Source organism: Artemia franciscana, chromosome 8 (genome assembly GCF_032884065.1).
Source record: "Artemia franciscana chromosome 8, ASM3288406v1, whole genome shotgun sequence".
NCBI lineage: Eukaryota > Metazoa > Arthropoda > Branchiopoda > Anostraca > Artemiidae > Artemia > Artemia franciscana.
Genome location: NC_088870.1, coordinates 51,363,823 through 51,378,451, shown reverse-complemented (window position 1 = coordinate 51,378,451; position 14,629 = coordinate 51,363,823). Strand labels below are relative to the sequence as shown.

At 37.0% G+C, this 14,629-nt stretch overlaps 1 protein-coding gene across 1 annotated transcript; it reads left to right on the top strand.

The window, feature by feature from the left end:
• The first annotated feature begins 12,399 nt into the window (after positions 1-12,399).
• Positions 12,400-14,145, top strand: LOC136030712 (uncharacterized). Its single transcript, XM_065709784.1, has one exon. It carries the CDS (start codon positions 12,400-12,402, stop codon positions 14,143-14,145), a length of 1,746 nt encoding a protein of 581 aa, XP_065565856.1.
• Positions 14,146-14,629: the final 484 nt, after the last annotated feature.

Sequence of the window (14,629 nt, the reverse complement as noted above, 5' to 3'; positions counted from 1 at the left end):
GCAAAAAAATTAGTTGCAGCGATTTGTGAAACCCAAAAATACTTTAGCATAAAGAGCGAAGTATTTATCTCCTCCTAAATACCTCGTTCTTTATGCTAAAGTATTTTTAGAACCCCTCATATACGTAATAATCTCTGTTCGTTTTAAGTTTTAATGCTTCTCCTCACTTTCAACTGAAAAAAACTTTTTCATGTTTATATTTTCATATTTTTTTTTAAATAGTAATGCTAGAAAATCCTGCGCCCTTTTCATTGAATTTTTCTTCCCCCATGAAATATTCCTCAAAGGAAAGATCCTCCCACATAGCCCCCTCCCCTCAACCCCATATCCAAACCAAAAATATCCCCCTAAAAATGTCGGTACACTTCCCAATAACCATTACTCTATGTAAACATTGGTCAAAGTTTGTAACTTGCTGCCCCTCCCCGAGGGACTGTGTGTGGGGGGGGGGGGGTAGGGCATCCCAAAGGACATGGTTATTATCGTTTTCGACTACGTGAGACAAAATGGCTATCTCAAAATTTTGATCCGTTGACTTTGGGAAAAAATGAGCGTGGGAGGGGGCCGAGGTGCCCTCCAATTTTTTTGGTCACTTAAAAAGGGCACTAGAACTTTTCATTTCCGTTAGAATGAGCCTTCTTGCAAAACTCTAGGACCACTTGGTCGATACGATGACCCATGGGAAAAAAAACAAAAAAAACAAACAAACAAATAAACACGCACCCGTGATTTGTCTCCTGGCAAAAAATACGAAATCCCACATATTTGTAGATTGGACCTTTTGTAGATTGGAATTTTTTCTATAGGGTTCTCTGATACGCTGAATACGATGGTGTGATATTCGTTAAGATCCCATGACTTTTAGGGGGTGTTTCCTCCTATTTTCCAAAATAAGGCAAATTTTCTCAGGCTCGTAACTTTTGATGACAAAAACTAAATTTGATGAAACTTATATATTTAAAATAAGCATAAAAATAAGATTCCTTTGATATATCTCTTAGCACCGAAATTCTGTTTTTTAGAGTTTCGTTTACTATTGAGCCGGGTCACTCCTTACCACAGTTTGTTACCACGAACTGTTTGATCAAACAAAAAAAAAACAAAGTTTTTTTTTTATCGGAAAGCAAGGAGCAACATTAAAACTTAAAACGAACAGAAATTACTTCGTATATGAAAGGGACTCCTTCCTCATCAACGCCCCGCTCTTTACGCTAAAGTTTGACTCTTTCTCTTAACTCTACTTTTTAAAACAGTAAAAACTTTAGCGTAAAGAGCGGAGCGTTGATGAGGAAGAAGCCCCTTTCATATACGAAGTAATTTCTGTTCGTTTTTAGGTTTAATGTCACTCCTTATTTTCCGTTAAAAAAACTTTTTTTTTCTTATTTAATTTCTGAGCGTTTTTGAATCAATGCATGTTTTGATTTTGGATCCCCGCAGATGAATAATTAAAACGAAATTTGCAGATTTTTTTTGGCTAAATGGATTTCTTATAGTTTTGATCGAATTATTTTGAAAAAAGGAGCGGGGGAGGAGGCCTAGTTGCCCTCCGATTTTTTGGTTACTTAAAAAGGCAACTAGAACTTTAAATTTTTTACAAATGTTTTTATTAGTAAAATATATACGTAACTTACAAATTAGATTACGTAACGAACTTCTGTATTCTCATGTTTTTATTACGTATATCAAGGGGTTCACCCCCTCGCTGTTTACACTAAAGCTTAAATTTTTGTCCCAATTTCTTAAGAATGACCCCTGAATCACAAAAGCCGTAGAATCAATAGTTGAAATTACTATATATATATTTTAGCGTAAAGAGTGAGTGGTTAGGAGGAGGTGAGCCCATCATATGCGTAATAATTTCTGTTCTTTTAAGTTTTAATGGTTCTCCTCACTTTCCGTTCAAAAAACTTTTTCATATTTATTTTTTCATTGTTTTTTTTTTAAATAGTGCTAGAAAATCCTGCGCTCCCTTCATGAAAATTTTCTTCCCCTATGACAAATTCCTCCAAGGAAAGTTCCCTCCAACAAATCTCCCTCTTATCAACCCCCCCCCCCCCCCCCCCAAAGCCTAAAAATCTCCCTGAAAACGTCTTTACACTTCCAAATAACCATCACTATAAGTAAGCACTGGTCAAAGTTTGTAACTTGTGCCTTATCTCAAGGGGACTGTGAGGGAGTAAGTCGTCCCCAAAGACATAGTTACAAGGTTTTTTGACGACGTTGAATAAAATGGCTATCTCAGAATTTTGATTTAGTGACTTTGGAAAAATAGTCAGCGTGGGAGGGGGCCTAGGTGCCCTCCGATTTTTTGATCACTTAAAAAGGGCACTAGAACTTTTCATTTCCATTAGAATGAACCCTCTCGCAAGATTCTAGGACCACTAGGTCGATACGATCACCCCTGGGGAAAAAAACAACAAACAAACAAACAAATAAACACACATCCGTGATCTGCCTTCTGGTAAAAAATACAAAATTCCACATTTTTGTAGATAGGAGCTTGAATTTTCTACAATAGGATTCTCTGATACGTTGAATCTCATGGTGTGAATTTTGTTAAGATTCTGTGACTTTTAGGGGTTGTTTTTCCCTATTTTCTAAAATAAGGCAAATTTTCTCAGATTCGTAACTTTTGATGGGTAAGACTTATCTTAATTAAACATATATATTTAAAATCAGCATTAAAATGCGACTCTTTTGATGTAGCTATTGATATCAAAATTCCATTTTTTAGAGTTTTGGTTACTATTGAGCCGGGTTGCTCCTTACTACAGTTCGTTACCACGAACTGTTTGATCTAAGCATCCTAGGGAAAATTGTAGCAAAATTAGTGATTTTTTACAGTTTTTTAGAATTCAGGGTGCGAGAATAGGTCTGAAAATCAATTTCAAGATGACTAGCTCCCTATGGTTAGGAAAAAGTTAAGATGAAAAGGTAATGTTTGGAAAAAGAAGATGATAAAAGCAGCACGACCAAGACAAGGGGTATTTTCAGAGTCGAAAAAAAATCGAAAAATGGAAATATAAGCGCAAATCAAAATTAGAATATGAGGAGTGACCATGAAAAAAGTATTCAAATATGGTATCAAAGCGCAGAATCTTTGAAAATGGATATTCTAGATATTTTTAGATAATTCTAGATATTTTTTAGAGAATTTACCTATGGAGGATTTTTGGTTTCTGACTGAGTGTCCTTACCTGATAGAGTAGTTTGTGCAAAAAGTGTAGTCAGATATGGCTCACTTAGGCTATATACTAAGGGAAAGGTTAAGAGGGTCAAGGCACATTCTATGGATGAAGGATGATAGATTAGCCGTAGAAAAAAATATTATTTTGAGTTTTTGGTGGGAGGGGGGTCTTCCTTAAAAGGAATTTAAGGGGTCAGCTCTCTTAATTTGGAATAAAATATCATTCATTGTTTTTAGGGGGAAATAGGCGTCGGACCATGGAGGGAGAACAAGGGATAGGCTCTCATGACTTTGTAAAAAAAAAGTATAGTTCATAAAGTATTTTTATGAGGTGAGAGGGCAGTTATACCCTAGAGAGAAAGAGCAAGGAGTACGCTATGATAATTTTTGAAATAAAATCTCGTTAAAATATTTTTTAGGGGGGAGAGTTTTGGGTCATGAACGAAGGGCTAGGCGTCAGCTCTCGTGATTTTGGGAATAAATTATTTTTAATTAGCTTTGTTGTTGCTTTTGTAAAGAGGTAGGGGGGGTATAGCAGCAGGGCCAGCTTTCAAGATTTTGGAATAAAAATCGTTAAAAATTATAATAAGGTATAATTGAACAGTTGTTTTATTAGAGGGGTTTGTCAGGCCATTAAGAGAGGGCCGGGGTCGGATTCCGTGATGTTTTGAATAAAATGAAGATAATAAGTTGTTTTTCAGGAGGAGCGATTGGATCATGGAGGGACGACTAGGGATAGCTCCTACGAATTATTACTGATTAATTTATTTGAGGAAGATAAGGAGAATTGTGCCAGGGGTCAGTTCCTTCAAGTTTGGGAATAGAATATCGTTAGTAGATATTTTTGGGTGGAGGAGGGGGACAGGCTTTTCTGTTTACATGAATTTTTATTATGATTCTTGAATAAAAATCTTTTATTCCTCCGGGAAATAATTTAAAACGACTGCCCTCAGGTTTTAAAGGGTTTTTGTTGACTACGAAGTTTTGTTATTTGATCATTGAACTATTTTTAACAAAATGCCTATCTCAAAATTTGTATCAGATGCAGTTGGGGAACAGGGGCAAGGGCAAGCGGGTATTTTCCATTCGATTTAAAACTCTTATAAAGGACACTAGAAATTTTAGTTTCAAGTTGAGTGATCCCTTCCAAAGTTTATACAGCCATTCCTTCCATTTGAAGTGCATCTGATAATTTGATGAAAATATTTAATAAAGAATCGGATTTTGTTAAGACATGATTTTTAGACAATATTACTATTTCTATTTATAATACAAAAATTGCTGAAGAACTAAAAATACAATTTCTTAATGCCTTAAGTTATGCTTCGGGTGGTGCTCTCTAATAAAAGTAACGCAAGCCACCTCGCAAACGCATTAAGCAGTTCAGACAAATCGATTGAGGCAAAAGTTGAAAACCCACCGTTTTACGGGATAATACGCCATATACCCGAAGACATTGATAAAGAAATGCTTTGCTCCCTTATCGTAAACTGTACGGATGCACAGCTCGGGAAAACAATTTTTCTGGCTCAAATTTGAATCCCGTGAACATTTGAAACATGCTATCGACCATGCCCCCGTAATCAGTTATGAGTGGCTCCCGGTATTTGAGTTCAAGTCTCTCCCAAATTGGTGCTATAATTGTCAGTGCTTCGGGCACAATGCTAACCAGTGTAAGAGCCCCCCAAAATGCTCCAGATGTGCCGGAACCCAACAAAGTGACAAGGCCAATCCATGCGGGAAGGAACTCAAACGTGCCCTCTCCGGCTCCAGTGATCATCCGTACTACTCGTTTAAATGCCCTGAAGTTTAGAAAGCCCTGTTAAAACAATGAGTTATAACCCTTTACAATCGTTTCATGGAGCATTAACGGCGGACTGCTGGGTAACTTGCCACTTATTGAAAGCTTATTCTGTTGCAACGACATCATTTGCGTACATGGAAACCTTAAAAAAATGATTCTCTATGTTTACTCAAGCTGAATGAAAACGCATGTACTTTTGCGGTCCCAGCCCGTCGATCGGGAAGAGGCCTTCCGTCCAATGGCATCACTCTCATAGTGAATATAAGTCTAAACCCTGCGATGTTTAGCGAGTGCGATTACTTTGTTGCTGTTCCGATAAAAGATCTAGTCAAGATGCCAGACAGAGACGCGGAGTCTGAAATTTATTTCCAGCATGTGTGACAAGCTCTCCTGCATTCTCGAAACTTTTAGTGACAAAAATTAAAGTGGGTTATTGCAGACGACATTAAGTATGATCTATCGGACCAAACGTGTTCCTGAGCCCAGGTCTTTTTTGCGGCATGTCGTGATACTCAAGCGATTTCACATGACCTGCCCTTCACTTATGTACATAACTCTGGAGCCGCTTCTTCCCTTTATTAAATATAAAAAACGTGTTTTTGTAACGGAAAGTAAGGAGCGACATTAAAACTTAAATTGTTTTGTAGAGGCTTAACGGCCTGCCATCAAATTTGCGAATATATTTATATTTAAAATGAACAGAAATTACTCCGCATATGAAAGGGGCTTTTCCTCCTCAACGCCCCGCTCTTTACGCTAAAGTTTGACCCTTTCTCTTAACTCTACTTTTTAAAACAGTAAGAAACTTATGCGTAAAGAGCGGGGCGTTGAGGAGGAAAAGCCCCTTTCATATACGGAATAATTTCTGTTCGTTTTAAGTTTTAATGTTGCTCCTTACTTTCCGTTACAAAAACTTGTTGTTTTTTGTTTAATTTCCGGACGTTTTTGAATTAATGCATGTTTTGATCTTGGCTCTCCGCACATAAATAATTAAAACAAAATTTGCATATTAATTAATTGCAATTAATCGGAAGATTTTGAGAAAAAAGAAGCGAAGGTGGAGGCCTAGTTGCCCTCCAAGTTTTTGATTATTTAAAAATCAAATATAACTTTTAATTTCTTACAAACGTTTTCATTGGTTAAAAATATACATAACTCACGAATTTACTTACGTAACAAGCTTTTATATTCGTAGGTTTGTATTGCGTATATGAGGGGGTTCAACCCTCGCCGATACCTCGCTCTTTACACTAAAGCTTAGATTGTGTCCCAATTCCTTAAGAATGACCTCTGAATCGCAAAGGCCGTAGAATAAATAGTTGAAATTACTAAAAATACTTTGGCGTAAAGAGCGAGGCATAAGGAGGAGGTAAACCCCTTATATGCGTAATAATTTTTGTTCGTTTTAAGTTTGAATGCTACTCCTTACTTTTAGTAGAAAAACTTTTCATATTTATTTTTGCATTGTTTTTTCAAATAAAGCTAGAAGACCTTACACCCCCTTCATTGAAATTCTCTTCCCCCATGAGAAGTTTCTCCATGGAATATCCCCCCACGTAACCCCCCCCCCCCAACTCTCCCCCCTAAACCAAAAAAATTCCCCCTGAAAACGTCTGTACACTTCCCAGTAACCATTACTCTGTGTGAACACAGGTCAAAGTTTTCAACTTGCAGCCCCTCCCACGGGGACTGCTGGGGAGTAAGTCGCCCCAAAAGGTTTTTCGACAATGGTGAATAAAATGGCTATCTCAGAAGTTTGATCTGGTGACTTTGTCACTTAAAAAGGGCACTAGAACTTTAAATTTCCGTTAGAATGAGCCCTCTCGCAAGATTCTAGGACCACTCAGTCGATACGATCACCCCTGGGAAAAAAAACAAAAAAAAACCAAATAAACACGTATCCGTGATCTGTCTTCTGGCAAAAAATGCGAAATTCCGCATTTTTGTAGATAGAAGCTTGAAACTTCTACAACAAGGTTCTCTGATACGTTGGATCTGATGGTGTGATTTTCGTTAAGATTGTATGAATTATAGGGGGTGATTCCCCCTATTTTCCAAAATGAGGCAAATTTTCTCAGGCTCGTAACTTTTGATGGGTATAATTCATTTTGATAAAACTTGTATATTTAGAATAAGCATTAAAATGCGATTCTTTTGATGTAGCTAAAAAATTCCATTTTTTAGAGTTTCGGTTACTATTGAGCCGGGTCGCTGCTTACTACAGTTCGTTACCACAAACTGTTTGATTTTATGCTTTCCTGTCCTGAACTCAAGTTTACCGGGTCTTCCCATATGGATATCCGAGTAAGTGCTTCTGATAATTTTTCGTTACTTAACTAGCAGAATAGATCTTGCTCCTCGGCTACAAAGAAAATGGTACACGAAATCAGACTGGAGAAAAGTCAACCAAATGATATACCACACTGTGCTTGATGATATCCTGAATAAGATAAAAGGGCCCTTTTAGCTATAACAGGAAAAACCATGTATCGAGACTCCCGAAAAGAAGATTCTCCCTAACATATATTGTTGTGAAATAATCCACGCACTTCGCTGCACGGAAGAGGCTGTGGTACCTACCATACGAGTTAGAATCGAGTCCAAAATACCAAATTGGTCAGATAATAATTTTCTTCAAGAATCATGCCAACATTCAAAATTTTGGTATAAAATCTGTGTTGAATGCGGCCGACCCAAGTGTGGAAAAATGAATGAAGTACGTCTCCAAATTAAGAGGCAGTTCGCTAAGTACTCAAACACAGCTTAGACAAGATCCCTGAAACAAATACAGTTAATTTCAATTCAAATACAGTTAATTTCAATTTTTCATTATCAATTTTAGGTCAGCAGTTGTGCTGACGCTTAATACTTCAAGTTTCAAGAATTAAACTCATGACTACAAATAATGTAACAAACGTATCTGTTGTTTCACTCAGTACTTTTTTTGTGTCTCACAAATAGGAACAAGAATAAAACATAAATATTATCTATATCTGGTTGGTCTTAATTAGCAGATAAAGCATACACAGAGGAATTCTTGAGGTTTTCTTGCAATTACTGTTCAATTTGTGCTACTAGCTGTCTAAGCAATAATAATTAAATTAGTCTTCTTTGTGTTCAAAAAGCTGCTCTTTTTGAAAAGCAATTATTGCAATTTTAACAAAAAGACAAAACGAAACTGATATGGCAAACTTTAAGCATTAAGCTGTACATTCCAGAATAAATAGTGACGAAAACCACACTACCTTTCGATCACAAACATCAAAAACAAGAAAAACAATAGGGAATTCCTTTCGCATGACAGTGGAAATCTAATTAGAGTGAATATTTCCGCGCTATGTCTAGGGGCCGTCCTCAGCAAAACATAAATATAAAAAAGAAAAACATACAACAAGATACAACCAATTTAACCAAAATGAATTTTTTTTAAACAGTCCCAGTATCCTTATTTCAGCGAAGTTCAACCAGGACAACTAGAGTCCGTATTTTGTCTTTGTAGTTGTGCGTCATTCTTTCGAATGTGTTGTGTTATGCTACCATGATAAGTTTGATTTTCTGGAGAAAAACGGTCTTACAGTGCACGTATCATACACAAAAAAGGACACGCAGTGACCCCAAAAGTAGAAAGCTGTCTTTCTTTTAATTTTGAAGAATATTATATAGATCAAGAAACACTGAATAATAAATAATAGATGGTGCTCAAATCCATTGTGCCCAAATACAACAAAAGAATCCATCTGTGGTATGGTAAATATGATTAAATGCCGGATTTTAGCATATAAATCAGGATGTGCAACAAATGTTAAATTAAAGAAATTTTGGCAACATGATGAAGTTTGCTCAAAAGCATTCTTTGACCTCTATCGATTGGTAAAAATGTTCATGCAGTAATTAAAAATCAATTAAATATATAGACAATATGAATCGTGTAAGCACGATTTTGAGCATTATTTTGACGCACAAAGTTACACTCAAAGATCTTATATCTTAAAAGATCTGAGGTAACTTGGTTAGCAGCCACGATTCATAAGTGCATCCATGCATTAAAGAAAATTATGACTAAAATCATAAATAAACATAGAAAAAAAATGAGCTGTACGTCGAAGTGCAGCCTACAAAGAGCTTATTAAGAAGTATGGCCTTACTTTACTTTGATTTAGAGGTGTGACCTGAGGTAGGAGAGAGGCATATGTCCCCCAACATTTTAAATAGAAGTATTTTGGGGGTAATTCCATTACCCCCAATATGATTAATTATAATATAATTTCATTCAACAAGAATCCTTCCACTCTTTAGATTAAAAAAATACTTTTGTTGTTTCCTCATTCTTTAATATGTAGATAAATATTTTTTTCCATCTTTAATTTTGATGAATTAAAAGCACTGTCTGATTATAAGTTCATATTTTCCGGGTCAAAATAGTGAATAGAACATTTTAATCCACAAAATAATGATTTATGAAGGGGTGGGTGGGGTGCTTGGGACCAATTTAAGAAGATGATATTCCTCCTTCCCTCTTTGATATTTTTCGTGCAGAGAATATTTGGTACAGAGGCTCCACAAATTAGGCTATTTAGTTCCTAAAATAAGATTTCACCCTTACTTTTGTTTTCAGCAAAGTAGTTTTACTTTCCTACTGCTTTTTAATCAAAATTAAGTTATACACTAACATTTTTTTCTAAAGTTTTCTCCTCTATTTGTTGTTTTATTTAACCGAATGTTTTGTACAGAGGTTCCATTCTTCTGGGCTTTTCAGGTTTAAACTAGGTTTTTGCACTTACTCTTGATTTCAGCAATGTAATTTTACCTTTGTTATAGCCATTGAACTAGAATTACATTTTACAAGAATATTTTTTCACGTTTTATAAGTTTTTCTTAAGGCAATTATCAGTTTCGACTTAGGAAAAGGTCAAACCTAGAAACTTGTAACAAAAACAATGTTTACCAAAATGCTGATAAAAGTGAATATGGTGCAACATGATGTCTAAGATCCCCTTAAATCCTTTTTCATTTTGAGTATTATAAGGTAGGATAAGAATCTGGCGTGGTTTATTCCAGTGGGTATAACCCATCGCGAGGGTGTTATGTGATGACTTTGTTTTTGTTTTTATTAGTGTTTTGAATGGTTTTCCTTGCTGTGATCGTTTTGATCAAAAGTTTAAATTGAATCTTTTAATTGTATTTGTGTGTTGTTCTCGACCAGGCACGAATTAAATTTTTGAGTTAAATATGACACAAAAATCGTGCACTGTTAAATATGAACTGAGTGAAAAAATGCATGTTTCTTCTTTTGGGGTGATATAAGAAAAACAAAACAGAACAAAGAAACATTAAAACTATGGTATCAGAGGATCTGGAAGATAATAGCTTGTCTTTAATTTGGAAAAATATACTCTTTAGTATAACTTATATTCGTTTATAATATCATATTTAAAGTTCAGGATCCTATCAACCCTCGTGAATCCCCCTTGATATTGGGGCTGATATTAAATCAAATAAGCTGAAATAGGTCACCTATGGGATAAAAAAAAAATTTGTGGTTTTTCTAATTAGATTAAAAAAAACTTTCGCTTAGAGAAAAGTAAAGGCCATATTAAACTTATGATCAAAAGAAATAGAAACCTACAAAAACTGTAACTCAAACCGATCAGAAATCACTATTAAAGAATAAACAAAGCCCAAAAAGAGCAGAGATTAAATTGAGATCATAACAAAAAACGTAAAACAGGTGATAATATAAATCAATAAATATATCTTCGTCATATAAATAAATTTAAAGAGGAAAGCTTCAACTGAATAAACAAATCAATCTTAAAACGAAAAAAATTATTTTGATTTTGAAGTATATATGAAACCCAAAACGAAAAGAAATTAAATAAACAATCATACCAAACAAATCTACAATAGGTACTAATATAAATGAATAAATAAATCTTAAAACTAGTGAAATTTAATTTTACTATGCAAAACAAGCTTGAAATGAGCAAAAATCACCACAAACAACAGTTTGGGTTTTGCCTCCTTCTCTCACTGTAAATTTTAAAGTCTACTGCGTAAATGGTACTTTACCGAAAACTATATATTTCTTGAACTGCCTTTGAAATTTCAAATAAAATCAAACTGAATATAGGTACGATAATTTCAAATAATAAGTTTAATATTTAAACTTTTTGATACTTAAAGTAAATATTAGTGAACGGGGCAGTATTTTCTTAAAAAGAGACGTATATTCGAAAACACAGTTTAGAGAAAACTGGGCTCAAAAATTCCAGAAACTTCACTTCACTGGAGAGCAAATAAGCCTGTAGTAAAGGCTTTTAAACTTAATTTGGGGTTTTGATACTGCAGAAGTTGAAAGGTGACTTTTCAAGTATATCCGAACCTGGGAAGTTGTCCATTTGGTCTTTACGTCTCTTTCACTAGAAACTCGAAAAATATGCGCCCTTCTGAACAAACGAAAATTGGATATACGTCTCTTCAGTTTTCTGTTCAGTTGGATACAAGTCTTTTACTTATATATTCACTTAGATATACGTCTGTTTACGCAAGTATGGCAGGGCTGGATATACACCAAGTTGCTGAAGCGCTAAGTGATGGACAATGTATTTATTTCAGGTAAAAAAAAAAAAAAAAAACAAAGAAAGTACACACTAGTTGATTGACCCTAACAATTCTTCATTCCCTATTGACGTTGGCATATTTATCCAAAACTCGCGGTCGGCTCGATTTTCCATCAAAGGAACTAGCTTCTCAAGTATGATGGCAAGTTTCTCACTGTGTACACCTCTTGGCTTTGACATCATCAAGGGGAAAAGTTGACAATTGAACCTTCGCTGTAGGATATCCGATTCTTGAGGTTCGTCCAAGTTGGTTTTCTTGTACATAGTTTGTTTGCCTCTGACAATAGAAACCTGCAGAATATAAACTAAGTTACATGGCATTTTTTTGTGTTTCTTCCTGACTTCCACAATCTATAATCTCCAAAGCAAATTTTCAGGATGTTATTTTTTCCCAGGGCTTAGGAAATCACCTCTTTTAGGATTTGGTGCGACGAATCTTCGACTCGATGTTGGCATGGACTGTGTCTACACTCATGTGACTATGGCCTTTTGTCTAGTAACGAAGATCAATTCGGTTGATTGTACTTTCTAAGGCATTGACCATTAACTCAACCATGTAAGGATCCTTGCCTCACAGAGGTCGGGGGAGCATGACGGTCCCAAGTCCGCAAATGAGGAGGGTTGGGCTGTGGGCTTGCAACCCACACCCGGGACCTTGAGGGGCAACCCTCAGGGGAAAAACAACTGCAACTGAAACGTCTACAACAGCCTCGGATACATCACCTCCCCAGATAACGACCCCTGCATGCCCCCGGAACCGATTTTTGACTGCGAAACAGAATCTAAAGATGGGTTTTTGGAACGTGAGAACGATGAACCAGTTATCCAAGACAGAGCAAGTCCTTAAAGAGATGAGACAATACCTCATCAATATACTCGTTCTCAGTGAAATAAGGTGGACTGGAAATGGATTAGAGAAGTTCAGTGATGGATATGTCATGGCATTTAGTGGTCATCCTTCCGTCCACCGTGCTGGTGTAGGACTTCTGATGTCGCCACTTGCACACAAAGCAATGACAAACTGGAACCCAGTTAACGAACGTATAATGACAGATCGCTTCGTATCAAATCACACAAAAATGACCATCATCGCATGCCACGCTCCAACAAACGAAGCTGATGAAGAGGAAAAAGATGCTTTCTATAACATGCTACACTCGGTCACCAAAGACGTTCCCAGGCATGATGTACTCTGCGTGGTTGGCGATCTAAATGCTAAAGTTGGTGCAGACCGCCAGTACTGCCCTGAAGTTCTGGGCCCACATGGCATGGGAGAGATAAATGAGAATGGCACACTGCTAATCGATTATGCACTAAGCAACGATTTGATAATAGGTGGTAGTATGTTCGACCATAAAACAATTCACAAGTACACATGGGTGTCCCCCGACGGCCGAACGAAGAATCAAATCGACCATTTCCTCATGTCAAGACGTTGGAGAAGTAGCCTATGTGACGTGAGGGGTTTTCGAGGAGCGGATGTTAATTCAGATCACATCCTGATGATAGCCGAAGTAAGAATCAAACTGAAAGCTCAGAACCGGAAAACTAACACTGCAACACATAAACAATTTGACACCGATAAGCTGAAAGATCCTGACATCCGCAAAAACTTCTGCATATCTCTACATAACAGATTTGAAGCGTTAAATCTGCTCGACGAAACCAATGACTTTGATGTTGAGAATACATGGACCTCAGTCAAGAGTGTGTACCATGACGTTGCGAAGGCCAACCTTGGCTTCAAGAAAAGAAAGAAAGAAGAATGGATATCGGATGACACATGGAAATACATCAGTAAACGCAAGGAAACCCGAACGCTTATCCTGAATACATCAAGCCCAGAGCAAAAAGCCCAATTACAGCTCCGCTACAAAGAAGAGGATAAAGCAGTGAAAAGAAGTGCCAGGAAAGATAAGAGAATTGCCATTGAGAGAAAAGCAGCCTTTGCAGAAGAAGCTGCAAAGAAAGGAGACTCAAAAATGGTTTATCGACTAACAAACGAGATAGTTGGAAAGAAAACAGATCGTACATCCCTTGTAAAAGATGAAAATGGAGACGTTATTTCGGATCCACAGAAAGCTGACGAGAGATGGGCCTCACATTTCGAGAAAGTCTTAAATAGGCCCAGACCTGATGATCCAGAAGCAGTACCGGATAAGCCATTTTTACAAATTGACGTAAGTGCTAACCCACCCAGCACGGTAGAAGTGACGACAGCTGTGAAAAAGCTGAAAAATGGACGTGCACCTGGAGTCGATGGGATCACGGCAGAGATGCTGAAAGCGTCCCTTCGAGCCTGCATGTTCGTATTGACGGCTCTTCTAGTGGCCATTTGGAACAACGAAAAAGTCCCAAAAGATTGGACCAGAGGTATACTGGTCAAACTCTTCAAGAAAGGCGATGCACAAATTTGTGACAATTGGAGGGGCATCAATTTGACGTCTGTGCCTAGTAAAATACTAGCCTCAGTAATACTACAACGCCTAAGAGCAGCCCTGGACTCACATCTCAGGGAAGAGCAACATGGGTAACGACCTGGTAGGTCTTGCTCTGATCTTATTTTCATTCTTAGACTGATGGTGGAAGAGTCCAGAGAATGGAACAAAAAGCTTTACCTGCTCTTCATTGATTTTGAAAAGGCGTTCGATTCTGTTGACCGAGACACTTTATGGAAGATTTTGAAATATTACGGAGTACCTGATAAACTAGTCAAAATGATAATCGCACTATATGAGGATAGTGAATGCTGTGTACGCACAGAAGATGGGGACACGCGTTTCTTCAAGATAATGTCTGGCGTCAAACAAGGGTGTGTCCTATCCCCGTTTCTGTTTGTCATTGTAATGGACTATATTCTACGGCAGTCTTCAGGCATTGGAGTGAAGATTAGCAGCCGACTGATCTCCGATCTGGACTTCGCAGATGACGTTGTTCTTCTTGAAGAAGCGAAACTGCGACTGCAGCTGCTACTCGACGCCATAGACGAAGAGGCCGAGAAAATGGGACTTGCAGTAA

Bases quoted from the DNA above. Each gene is read 5' to 3' on its own strand.
- LOC136030712 (XM_065709784.1), top strand. From the start codon at position 12,400: ATGGGTTTTTGGAACGTGAGAACGATGAACCAGTTATCCAAGACAGAG.